The sequence below is a fragment of the Lepidochelys kempii genome, chromosome 17, assembly GCF_965140265.1.
Source record: "Lepidochelys kempii isolate rLepKem1 chromosome 17, rLepKem1.hap2, whole genome shotgun sequence".
In the NCBI taxonomy this organism is placed as follows: Eukaryota; Metazoa; Chordata; order Testudines; family Cheloniidae; genus Lepidochelys; species Lepidochelys kempii.
Window position 1 is genome coordinate 1,770,721 of NC_133272.1, and position 12,652 is coordinate 1,783,372.

Here is a 12,652-nt window from a genome sequence, read left to right on the forward strand (position 1 = left end):
AGGCCCCTGCACCAGCCCCGATCCCCCTTCCGCCCTCCAAACCCCTTGGTTCCAGCCTGGAGCACCCTTCTGCACCCCCAATCCCTCCTCCCCAGCCCACCCCCAAAACCTGTACCCCCAGCCGGAGCCCTCATCCCCCACCCCACCGCAGCCCAGAGCCCCCTCCTGCACCCTGAACTCCTCATTTCTGGCCCCACCCCACAATCTGCACCCCCAGCTGGAGCCCTCACCCCCCCCACCCCCCAATTTCATGAGCATTCATGGCCTGCCATACAATTTCCATACCCAGATGTGGCCCTCGGGCCAAAAAGTTTGCCCACCCCTGAGTTAGATTGTAATGCCTTGGCACTTGTATTGCAGCAAAGGGTGCTAGAGAAAACCCCTCAGAGGGATTTTCAGGGCAGGTCCTGTAAAAAGCCACGTATATTTGCAGTACTAAATAAAAATTAAAAATCCTTTCCAAGATACGGGGGGGGGGGGGGGGAAGGGGGGAAGAAATCCTGCCAGGGCTCAGAGTGGGTTAGCTGGATACCCTGTTTCCTGTACAGAACCACAGATAACATTTTACAGTAAATATGATATGAATTCCTTCTCTTTGTAGAATCAGGAAGCTAGTGCCCCTCTCCCTCTGCTCAAAGCTCTTTTCACAAGGTTATTTTCTGAAGGCAACTTTTCAATATAAATCCTATTAAATGTACTACACAATGTTTGTTGTTTGCCATATTGAAATCCAACGGGCAGAAGGTGTCCGTTTCAAAAGCAGAGTAATTTATTATAACAAACTTGGCTTTTTGACACAGACAGTGTTATCTCAAAAGCACCTTATGCTTCAGGCTTCTAAAGCAACACAGTTGAAAAAAACAAGCTGAAAAGTTGAGTTCTTGCAGGGGTAATCCCCCAAGCTGTGGACAATACCTGCTGCTTTTGGCTCAGGATTATTAGGACATCCCATGCTTTGAAGGTAAACCACAGACTCAATTGCTTGCAAGTTGTTTAACTTTGTGTTTTTTCCAGTAACGCTTTTTGCCATGCTCAGGTTTAAGACCTGAAACCAGTGAGCTTAAGAGCCACTGGCTTAGATGTTTGTTTTGATCACTACTTGTATGTGCATTATTCTCCCACTTCCAAGACAACAGCTCCCTGCCAACTTGCATGGCAGCTAGAAGACTATTCCTCCGAATCGGGGGAAAGCTTAGGCCTGGTCTGCACTTAAAAATTAGATCAACCCTAGTTATGTCACTTGGGGCTGTGAAACACTGTGTATCCTGAGTGCCGCAGTTAGATTCACCTAACCACCCATGAAGAGGCGGCTAGTTTGATGAAAGAATTCTTCTGTCGACCTAGCTACTGGGGCTGCGAGAGACGGATTAGAAAAACCCCTTCTGTGGAAGTAGGGCGTGTCCAAGCTGTGCCTTGTAGCGAAGGCAAGCCCTCAGAGAAGCTGATTGGTGTGACAGCTCCTAAAACAGATTCAAAGTAATGTCATTTAATATCTCTTGGGGGATAGGAGACTGGCTTGCTCAGTTCATTAGCCAGACTCATACGCTGTCTTCCTCACCTCCACTTTCTGCCACTTCCTCACCTCCTTTTCTGTTGGTTATCTGCACAGCACAACGTTCTCGATAGTTCTGCTTCCCAGCCCACACTTATCACTGAGCAGACATGGCAGCATGTGTCCCTTCAAACAGATGTTATTTTCTTTCACACACAATGTAAGAAAATATCCTACTTCGAATCTTCTCCAAACTGAGCAGCAGCACCCTTACTAATTCTCACCAGAAAGCACAGAAAGTTACACCTGTGCACACCAGATTTGGTGCCATGTAGTGCTATTTAGTAAAATCATTCTTAATAGTGTCCAAAGCAGAAAGAAAATACGGAAAGTTATAATAAAGTTCTTCTAGAAAGATTCAATCTGAATTTACTAATGGGAGTGAATTGCCAAATAGGTTCTTTAATACAAGTTGTACATCCGGGCACAGTAGAATACTCTGGTGGTAAAAGAATGAGCCGCATGAACTAATTGCTTTAAACACTAATTTCCTATTTACAATCTTGCCATCTGCTTCCCAGGTCCCAAAGATCAAGTGAAAAAACAGAAACAAATCACCAATGTGAAAAACTTTGCAAATCTGGAAAACAAACCCCAGCACAATGAGATTTGGCAGAGAAACCTCCTATTTCAACTAGAACATCCCCTCTTCTCTTCAAGTCTGGGTCTCACAGCTACTTGGCTACAATTTACAGACATCCACCCTGCCTTTTCCAGCACAATAAAATACAGCCAGCTATACTACCATAGGAGGATTCATGCCAGACAGCAGTATTCCGGCTTGGAGCCTGCAGAGGGAAGTGATCCTGCATTAAAGTCAGAAGCGTTCCCAGAAACAACAAAACTAGATGGCCTGTTTCTTATGAGATTAGATGAACCAAATTAGGGTTTATGATTAGTTCCAGGTCTACATACAGAAAATGCCTCCAGCAGATCCAAAAAGGCCCTTTGCACTGCTGCTCTAAGCCCTGGTCTACACGACGAGTTGAGGTCGAATTTAGCAGCGTTAGATCAATTTAACCCTGCACCCGTCCACAAGATTAAGCCATTTTTTCCAACTTAAAGGGCTCTTAAAATCGACTTCTGTACTCCTCGCCCGACGAGGGGATTAGTGCTGAAATTGACCTTGCCGGGTTGAATTTGGGGTAGTGTGGTCGCAATTCAATGGTATTGGCCTCCGGAAGCTATCCCAGAGTGCTCCATTGTGACCGCTCTGGACAGCGCTCTCAACTCAGATGCACTGGCCAGGTAGACAGGAAAAGGCCCATGAACTTTTGAATTTCATTTCCTGTTTGGCCAGCGTGGCAAGCTGCAGGTGAGTGCAGATCTCAACAGCAGAGGTGACCATGATGGAGTCCCAGAATCGCAAAAGAGCTCCAGCATGGACTGAACGGGAGGTACGGTATCTGATTACAGTATGGGGAGATGAATCCATGCTATCAGAACTCCGTTCCAAAAGACAAAATGCCCAAACATTTGAAAAAATCTTGAAGGGCATGAAAGACAGAGGTTATAACAGGGACCCGCAGCAGTGCCACGTGAAACTTAAAGAGCTCAGGCAAGCCTACCAAAAAACCAGAGAGGCAAACGGACGCTCGGGGTCAGAGCCCCAGACATTCCGCTTCTATGATGAGCTGCATGACATTCTAGGGGGTGCAGCCACCACTAACCCACCCTGTGCTTTGACTCCATCAATGGATTATCATGCAACAGGGATGCGCATTTTGAGGATTAGGAAGATGAGGAAGAGGTTGAAGATAGTGCACAGCAAGCAAGCGGAGAAACCGTTTTCCCCCGAGAGCCAGGAACTGTTTCTCACCCTGGACCAGGAGCCAGTACCCCCTGAACCCACCCAAGGCGGGCTCCCGGACCCGCCAGGCGGAGTAGGGACCTCTGGTGAGTGTACTTTTGTAAATAAAATACATGGTTTAAAAGCAAGCGTGTTTAATGATTAATTTGTCCTGAAGACTTTGGATGCATTCGCGGCCAGTACAGCTACTGGAAAAGTCTTAACGTGCCTGGGGATGGAGCGGAAATTCTCCAGGGACATCTCCATAAAGCTCTTCTGGATGGTCACTTGTCGTTGAAATAGGGTAATTTTATTAAGGGGACATTCAAAGGTGGCCGTTCCTGCTGGGCTGTGTGCCTGTGGCTGAAAAGAAATATTCCCCACATAAGTTGTTGACAGACTTATGCCAGCAAGGCTTGAGCTAGTGAGCTAAACATAGCACACTCCCAGTTGCAGAGCAGACAAACCCACTGAGGCCCAAAGGTAGAGGTCCCTTCTGCAGTTTAAACCATTAAATGATGGGGAGGAGAAAAAATGAAACTGGACAACAGATGCATAAAGAAACTTATGTGCAGTGAAGTCAGAGTCTAGGCATAGATCAGGGTCAGAATCTCAGACACTAGTGTGAATCTGAGTTAAGCCTTGTCCATACACAAGTTGTATCAACTTAACTAGAATTAATTTAAATGGACTTAGTTAAACCAGTGCAAACTCCTGTTTGGACACTTATTAATCAAAAACTGGCTATACTAGTTTAGCTAGCACCAGTAACAAGCTAAGATGATGACAGTTTTAAACTGATCTATACAGTGTCTGCACAGCATTTGCACTGGGTTAACTAAATTGAGTTCAAAACACACCTTTCAATGAACTGGTGCAACTCAGTGTATAGATCAGGCCTTGTTAAAAAAAACCAACCCAACATATGGCTTGAATTTTACAAGCCATAACAAAGGTGTGCCACATTACACCATGAAAAGCTTACACTAAATTCTTCCTGGAAACTAAAGGGAAAACCCCTAAGGCAGGGGTTGGCAACCTTTCAGAAGTAGTGTGCCGAGTCTTCATTTATTCACTCTAATTTAAGGTCTCACATGCCAGTAAGACAGTTGAACGTTTTTAGGTCTCTTTCTAGAAGTCTATAATATATAACTAAACTGTTGTTGTATGTAAAGTAAGTAAGGTTTTTAAAATGTTTAAGAAGCTTCATTTAAAATTAAATTAAAATGCAGAGCTCCCCGGAGCAGTGGCCAGGACCCAGGCAGTGTGAGTGCCACTGACTATCAGCTCGCATGCCGCCTTTGGCGCGCGTGGCATAGGTTGCCTACCCCTGCCCTAAGGCAATGTGAAGCAAACCACACGTGCAGAGAAGCTATTCCAACTCTTTTGGAGACTTAACAAGCACTTGACAAAGGAAACCTTGGGTTCCATCTGTTGCAAAAGGCTACAGTGCTGCCTCCTGGGAAGGGCAATGTCGCTGAAGAATGCAGATTACCCAATTCTATGTAATTACTGAATAACAGTATTAAAGATTGGCTTAGGCTAGTGTCACACTGCAATCCACCTTGACAGGCTGTGAGGTTGCATACTGGACAGTAACAAATAAAGAGGTTTCAGTGAAAGAACAGTACTGTATCCAGGCACAGTTCAAGATTCTTGGCTAATCACATTTATGAAACTAAACAGATTATCATGGTACTCTGATTTTAGGGGAAAATGGAAACCCATTTATTTAAAGACCTTTTAAACAGCTAACCCTGCATGAGGTGTGTAAGAACTTCACTCTCAGGAACACATATATTCTGAATACAAATATGGAAATCTGATTCCAAAGGCAAAACAGACAAGGGTAAAACCTCTCCCATGCAGAGAAGACAGCCAGAGCTGCCTGTTCCCCCTTACTGTTATACCATGCCTACAAACTTTTAATCTGTCTACAAAGCTAGGGAATTAAAGCATGGTTAGTCAGAAGATCATGGGAGTCCATCTTTGTTCTGTGACCTGCATATCATAATGCTGTTTACAAGTCAAAAAGGTGATTTTCTTTTCCTCAAGGAAAACTGGGCTGATCCTTCTGTGTCTTACATCAACACATACAAGAAAGGGTCTGCCACCAAACATAGGTGACCATTTTGTTACTGAATGGAATCTAGATTACTCAAGAGACAAGCAGAGTAAAGACATGTCAGTAAGGTAAGCGGATACATTTGATGTTATTTGCTGACGGCAATCACACCTCAAAGATTGCTCATGTATGATATCTAGTAACAATAAGGGTATGTAGTTTATGTGTAAGTATTACAGGATCACAATTCACGACTGGCAGAGTGCGGGAGAACCACGCATAGTGTAAATTCAGGGAAGTGAAATAAGCCAGCCAAATAAACCCAACATCAACAGTGCAGTCAGTATCGTTTGTTTACACAATGGGAACTGCGGTCTGATTGTCTAGATAAAGTACCTTTTGCATTTTCCTGAAAACCTTCAATGGCACCAGTGCCATGGGAGAGAAGCCATAGCCTCAGTAATGGCCAGCATGGAGAGTGACACTCGGTTCTGGGACAGATTTCACACAGACGTGTCCCATAGCACACTGCTGTCCTTAGGTTAAATTAGAACCTAACCACAGAAAATCCTGAATAGTTTTTCAAATGTGAACAGAAGAACTTCAAGTCTGGGTTTAAAAGTTCCCAGAAGTAATTTTCTAACCAATATGTGGCTTAACAGGAACCCAGAGAAATTACCACAGAGTTGGAAAAAAAGCACTAACACCCACCATTGACCTGTGCCCTTGGAATCAGATTTCCAAATAAGGCCATCAAGCAGAGGGTTTTATTGGTCAAACAGAAGTTACAGAGAGCTGACTGCTTGTTGGGGTACTGTATGTCACTATAAAAAGCACTGAAAGAAAGCCACACCCCTGAAGTGGCATATGGTGAGACTCCCTCCTTAACAGAGTCAAGAATTTATTCTGAAAAAGCTTTTCAATTAAAATATTTGAGCCATCTCCCTAGTTAGTGACCTCTTTTACCAGTATTAGTAAGGGAACCCAATACTGCAGAACATAACTCTGTTAATAACATGTTCTAATATTGGTTTATCACACACAAAAACTTCTTGACTGTGATCTTAATAACTACACACAGCAAGGATGAAAACCAAAACGGACACAAAGTTCTGCATTTACAGACATTTTACCTCTGCCCCAGAGCTTGCTCAACATCCATGGAAGCCTAACTGTTGACTGCTCTGCCCTAGCATGCTAATAACCCACCAGTCACTCAACACCCAGATAAACAAAGGGTTATTAGCACAGTCACAACCCTGCAGCCAGGGCCCAGACTGAACACCTGTTGCAAAGCACCCAGGAAAGAATGAGGCATCCATAAGCACCCCCGACTCTTTCAGCCTGTTCCCTGAGCACAGAACCAGTGCTCTTAGGAAACAGGCAGGTGTTCGCATAGCACATAGCATGCTGGATAGTGAAATACAAAGGCCATCTTTGGTGACGGTATGGACTACAGAACAGACCTTTATAGCCAGGATTGATGTATTCATATATCAGAACACGGCAATGGTCATACTACTGGGTCAGACCCGTGGCCTGTCTAACCCAATACCCTGTCTTCCAACAGTGGCCGATGCCAGATGCTTTAGAGGGAATGAACAGAACAGAGCAATTATTGAGTGATCCATCCTGTCATCCAGTTCCAGCTTCTGGCAGTCAGAGGTTTAGGGACACCTAGAGCATGTGGTTGCGTCCCTGACCATCTTGGCTAACAGTCATTGCTGTACCCATCCTCCACAAGAATATCTATTCTTTTTTGCCCCCCCCAAAAAACTCTCAGCATGCGATTGCATTTGATGGGTTATCCTGGGCACACTGGGGCCGAGCGATGGGAAAATATATAGTTTGGGGGGTGTTAATGGATACCACAGACTTTTGTTGCCATGCCTTGTGATTCAGGGTTTATATACTGCTGCTTTCATAATTATATTGTGCTTTTAAAAAAAACCAGCAACTAATCAGGGGTTAAAATAAACTTGTTTAATGGCCAAATTTAAAAAAACAGAGGATAATTCCCATTCCTTTGCTATTTGTAAAATACTATTCTTGTACCCTGTAAGCAGGTTTTAGAACATGCCTGAACCACCCATTAAGACCAACTCATTAGGCTCTGTAACAGGCCTGTCCTCTGAGAAAGATTTACAGATTGCTTAATAGACCAACTGGAAGTGATTACCACTGCCTGCAGGAGATTTCAGCCTAAGGGACTGATTTAATTGGCTTGCAAACCATGATGACGTAGTTTCAGATACACAGCAATGGGAGTGAAGCAGCCGTATAATCACTTTGTAACCCCAGGTTTCAGAGCAGCAGCCGTGTTAGTCTGTATTCGCAAAAAGAAAAGGAGTACTTGTGGCACCTTAGAGACTAACCAATTTATTTGAGCATAAGCTTTCGTGAGCTACAGCTCACCTCATCGGATGCATGTAGCTCACGAAAGCTGATGCTGAAATAAATTGGTTAGTCTCTAGAGGTGCCACAAGTCCTCCTGTCCTTTTTGAACATTATTTGTAGATGCCCTGAACTTTCTCTTGCCCACAGCCCGCCCATTCCGCATAACCACAACGGATCCAGTCATACCTACAGGATGCAGCCTCACCTACTGGCGTTTAATGCCACTCCACATTTTGATGGAGCCAGAGCCCCTGTGCACCCTTTGCAGTTTGCAACGGGAGCATAAATCAGGGAAAGGCACAATCGCCGCCCGGGCGACCCCTCCTCCACGGGGACGCAGCGGGAAGGCACCTGCTGGTGCTGGCAGGGGCGGGGAATTACCGAAACAAGGCTCGCTAGCAAAGCAACGGGAAACGGGCGCCTGGGGACCAAGGACTGCGCAAGGCAGCCACAGCCCTCGCGGCTCCCGGGTGGCAGCGGAAAGAGCTCGCGTGCCCCCCCCCGCCCCCGCCCCCGCCCCCGCGGGCAGGGGGCCCGAGCTGCCTTCCGGACGAGCCGAAGGGTCTTTCGCCCCCAGTCCCTGCCATCGAGGCTCCGACCCCTCCCCAGACATTTCACACCCGGGGCCTTGGCCCTGCCCCGGGGCCGCCAAGCGTCCGGGCCCCCCCCGCGCTCCCCGGGGCCCCCCGCCCCGCCCCGCCCCTCCCCGCCCCTGAGCTGCAGAGCGGGGGGGCGCCCCCCCACCTCCTGCCCTTCACCCCTGCGGGGGCCCCTCCCCCCCGCACGACAGGAGCCCCCAGCCCCGCCTCCTTCCCCTGCCGGGGGCCCCCCCTCAGTGCTGGGGGGCTCCCGCCGAAGCCCCTCCCCCGTCCACCCCAGTAGGGGCCCCCCCCCGGCCGCCGCCCCTACCTGACACCACCAGCGCCTCGTTGGGCCCCACCGTGTGGCAATTGCCCATGGCGCCGGCAGCAACGGCACCGCCCCGCCCGACTCTCCGCCGCAGCGCCCGCCGCGCCCCGCCCCGCCCCGCCCCGCCAGCGGAAGCGCGTCACCGGGGGGGGAGACTCGCTCGGGGCAGTCGCCATGTTGGGAGGGGCGCCCGGCGGCGGGCGGACCCCGGCCGCCATGTTGGATTGAGGCGGGGGGGGCAGAAATGAGCAGCCGCCATGTTGGATTGGAGGGGTTGTGGGGGGGGGGTCCGTCAGGCGGCACCGCGCTGGGGGTGTGTGTGCTGGGGGGGGGTGTCAGGCGGCGCCGTGCTGGGGGTGTGTGTGGGGGGGGGGGTGTCAGGCGGCGCCGCGCTGAGGGGGTGTGGTGTGTGTGGGGGGGGTGTCAGGCGGCGCCGCGCTGAGGGGGGTGTGTGTGTGGGGTGTCAGGCGGCGCCGCGCTGGGGGTGTGTGTGTGGGGGGGTGTCAGGCGGCGCCGTGCTGGGGGTGTGTGTGGGGGGGGGGGGTGTCAGGCGGCGCCGCGCTGAGGGGGTGTGTGTGTGTGGGGGGGGTGTCAGGCGGCGCCGCGCTGGGGGTGTGTGTGTGTGTGGGGGTGTCAGGCGGCGCCGTGCTGAGGGGGTGTTGTGTGTGGGGGGGTGTCAGGCGGCGCGTGCTGAGGGGGTGGGTGGGTGTGGGGGGGGTGTCAGGCGGCGCCGTGCTGAGGGGGTGTGTGTGGGGGGGTGTCAGGCGGCGCCGTGCTGAGGGGGTGTGTGTGTGGGGGGGGGGTGTCAGGCGGCGCCGTGCTGAGGGGGTGGGGGGGTGTGTGGGGGGGTGTCAGGCGGCGCCGTGCTGAGGGGGTGTGTGTGGGGGGGGTGTCAGGCGGCGCCGTGCTGAGGGGGTGTGTGTGGGGGGGTGTCAGGCGGCGCCGTGCTGAGGGGGTGGGTGGGTGTGTGGGGGGGTGTCAGGCGGCGCCGTGCTGAGGGGGTGTGTGTGGGGGGGGGTGTCAGGCGGCGCCGCGCTGAGGGGGTGGGTGTGTGTGGGGGGGGGTGTCAGGCGGCGCCGTGCTGAGGGGGTGTGTGTGTGGGGGGGGGTGTCAGGCGGCGCCGTGCTGAGGGGTGTGTGTGGGGGGGGGGTGTCAGGCGGCGCCGTGCTGAGGGGGTGTGTGTGGGGGGGGGGTGTCAGGCGGCGCCGTGCTGAGGGGGTGGGTGGGGGTGTCAGGCGGCGCCGTGCTGAGGGGGTGTGTGTGTGGGGGGGTGTCAGGCGGCGCCGTGCTGAGGGGGTGTGTGTGGGGGGGGGGGTGTCAGGCGGCGCCATGCTGAGGGGTGTGTGTGTGTGGGGGGGTGTCAGGCGGCGCCGTGCTGAGGGGGTGTGTGTGGGGGGGGTGTCAGGCGGCGCCGTGCTGAGGGTGTGTGTGTGTGTGGGGGGGGTCCGTCAGGCGGCACCGCGCTGGGGGTGTGTGTGGGGGGGGGGTGTCAGGCGGCGCCGCGCTGAGGGGGTGTGTGTGGGGGGGTGTCAGGCGGCGCCGTGCTGAGGGGGTGTGTGTGGGGGGGTGTCAGGCGGCGCCGTGCTGAGGGAGTGTGTGTGTGGGGGGGTGTCAGGCGGCGCCGTGCTGAGGGGGTGGGTGGGTGTGGGGGGGGGTGTCAGGCGGCGCCGTGCTGAGGGGGTGTGTGTGTGTGGGTGGGGTGTCAGGCGGCGCCGTGCTGAGGGGGTGTGTGTGTGTGGGTGGGGTGTCAGGCGGCGCCGTGCTGAGGGGGTGTGTGTGGGGGGGGGGTGTCAGGCGGCGCCGTGCTGAGGGTGTGTGTGTGGGGGGGGGGGGTGTCAGGCGGCGCCGTGCTGAGGGGGTGTGTGTGTGGGGGGGTGTCAGGCGGCGCCGTGCTGAGGGGGTGTGTGTGTGGGGGGGTGTCAGGCGGCGCCGTGCTGAGGGGTGTGTGTGTGGGGGGGTGTCAGGCGGCGCCGTGCTGAGGGGGTGTGTGTGTGTGGGGGGGGGGTGTCAGGCGGCGCCGCGCTGGGTGTGTGTGTGTGTGTGTGTGGGGGTGTCAGGCGGCGCCGCGCTGAGGGGGTGTGTGGGTGTGTGGGGGGGTGTCAGGCGGCGCCGTGCTGAGGGGGTGTGTGTGGGGGGGGTGTCAGGCGGCGCCGTGCTGAGGGGGTGGGTGGGTGTGGGGGGGGGTGTCAGGCGGCGCCGTGCTGAGGGAGTGTGTGTGGGGGGGGGGGTGTCAGGCGGCGCCGTGCTGAGGGGGTGGGTGGGTGTGTGGGGGGGTGTCAGGCGGCGCCGTGCTGAGGGGGTGTGTGTGGGGGGGTGTCAGGCGGCGCCGTGCTGAGGGGGTGTGTGTGTGTGGGGGGTGTCAGGCGGCGCCGTGCTGAGGGGGTGGGTGGGTGTGTGGGGGGGTGTCAGGCGGCGCCGTGCTGAGGGGGTGTGTGTGGGGGGGGGTGTCAGGCGGCGCCGTGCTGAGGGGGTGTGTGTGTGGGGGGGTGTCAGGCGGCGCCGTGCTGAGGGGGTGTGTGTGGGGGGGGTGTCAGGCGGCGCCGTGCTGAGGGGGTGGGTGGGTGTGTGGGGGGGTGTCAGGCGGCGCCGTGCTGAGGGGGTGTGTGTGGGGGGGGTGTCAGGCGGCGCCGCGCTGAGGGGGTGGGTGTGTGTGTGGGGGGGTGTCAGGCGGCGCCGTGCTGAGGGGGTGTGTGTGTGGGGGGGGGTGTCAGGCGGCGCCGTGCTGAGGGGGTGTGTGTGGGGGGGGGTGTCAGGCGGCGCCGTGCTGAGGGGGTGGGTGGGTGTGTGGGGGGGTGTCAGGCGGCGCCGTGCTGAGGGGGTGTGTGTGGGGGGGGGTGTCAGGCGGCGCCGTGCTGAGGGGGTGTGTGTGTGGGGGGGGGTGTCAGGCGGCGCCATGCTGAGGGGGTGTGTGTGTGGGGGGGGGTGTCAGGCGGCGCCGTGCTGAGGGGGTGTGTGTGGGGGGGGTGTCAGGCGGCGCCGTGCTGAGGGGGTGTGTGTGTGGGGGGGGGGGTCCGTCAGGCGGCGCCGCGCTGAGGGGGTGTGTGTGGGGGGGTGTCAGGCGGCGCCGTGCTGAGGGGGTGTGTGTGGGGGGGTGTCAGGCAGCGCCGTGCTGAGGGAGTGTGTGTGTGGGGGGGTGTCAGGCGGCGCCGTGCTGAGGGGGTGGGTGGGTGTGGGGGGGGGTGTCAGGCGGCGCCGTGCTGAGGGGGTGTGTGTGTGTGGGTGGGGTGTCAGGCGGCGCCGTGCTGAGGGGGTGTGTGTGTGGGGGGGGGGTGTCAGGCGGCGCCGTGCTGAGGGGGTGTGTGTGTGGGGGGGGGGGGTGTCAGGCGGCGCCGTGCTGAGGGGGTGTGTGTGTGGGGGGGGTGTCAGGCGGCGCCGTGCTGAGGGGGTGTGTGTGGGGGGGGGGTGTCAGGCGGCGCCGTGCTGAGGGGGTGTGTGTGTGGGGGGGGTGTCAGGCGGCGCCGTGCTGAGGGGGTGTGTGTGTGTGTGGGGGGGTGTCAGGCGGCGCCGTGCTGAGGGTGTGTGTGTGTGTGGGGGGTGTCAGGCGGCGCCGTGCTGAGGGAGTGTGTGTGTGTGGGGGGGTGTCAGGCGGCGCCGTGCTGAGGGGGTGTGTGTGTGGGGGGGGGTGTCAGGCGGCGCCGTGCTGAGGGAGTGTGTGTGGGGGGGGGGTGTCAGGCGGCGCCGTGCTGAGGGGGTGTGTGTGGGGGGGGTGTCAGGCGGCGCCGTGCTGAGGGGGTGTGTGTGTGTGGGGGTCAGGCGGCGCCGTGCTGAGGGGGTGTGTGTGGGGGGTGGGGTGTCAGGCGGCGCCGTGCTGAGGGGGGGTGTGTGTGGGGGGGGTGTCAGGCGGCGCCGTGCTGAGGGGGGGTGTGTGTGGGGGGGGTGTCAGGCGGCGCCGTGCTGAGGGTGTGTGTGTGTGGGGGGGTGTCAGGCGGCGCCGTGCTGA

General features: G+C 55.6%; 1 protein-coding gene across 5 annotated transcripts in view; it reads right to left on the reverse strand.

Annotated features, from left to right (window-relative positions):
• FLOT2 (flotillin 2) overlaps window positions 1-8,828 on the reverse strand; it is a 31,293-nt gene extending 22,465 nt beyond the window's left edge. For 2 of the 5 annotated variants that reach the window (XM_073315933.1, XM_073315931.1), the window contains exons 1-2: window positions 8,713-8,802; window positions 3,571-3,704 (exon numbers count right to left, since the gene is read on the reverse strand). Coding sequence is in view for 2 of the 5 variants with exons in the window: in XM_073315928.1 (XP_073172029.1) it covers window positions 8,713-8,761 (49 nt within the window). In the remaining 3 variants the exon portion in view is untranslated. Of the gene's footprint in view, window positions 1-3,570; window positions 3,705-8,712 lie in introns of all 5 variants that reach the window. The other 3 variants (XM_073315928.1, XM_073315930.1, XM_073315934.1) reach the window with 2 other exon arrangements.
• Between the last annotated feature and the right edge of the window lie 3,824 nt (window positions 8,829-12,652).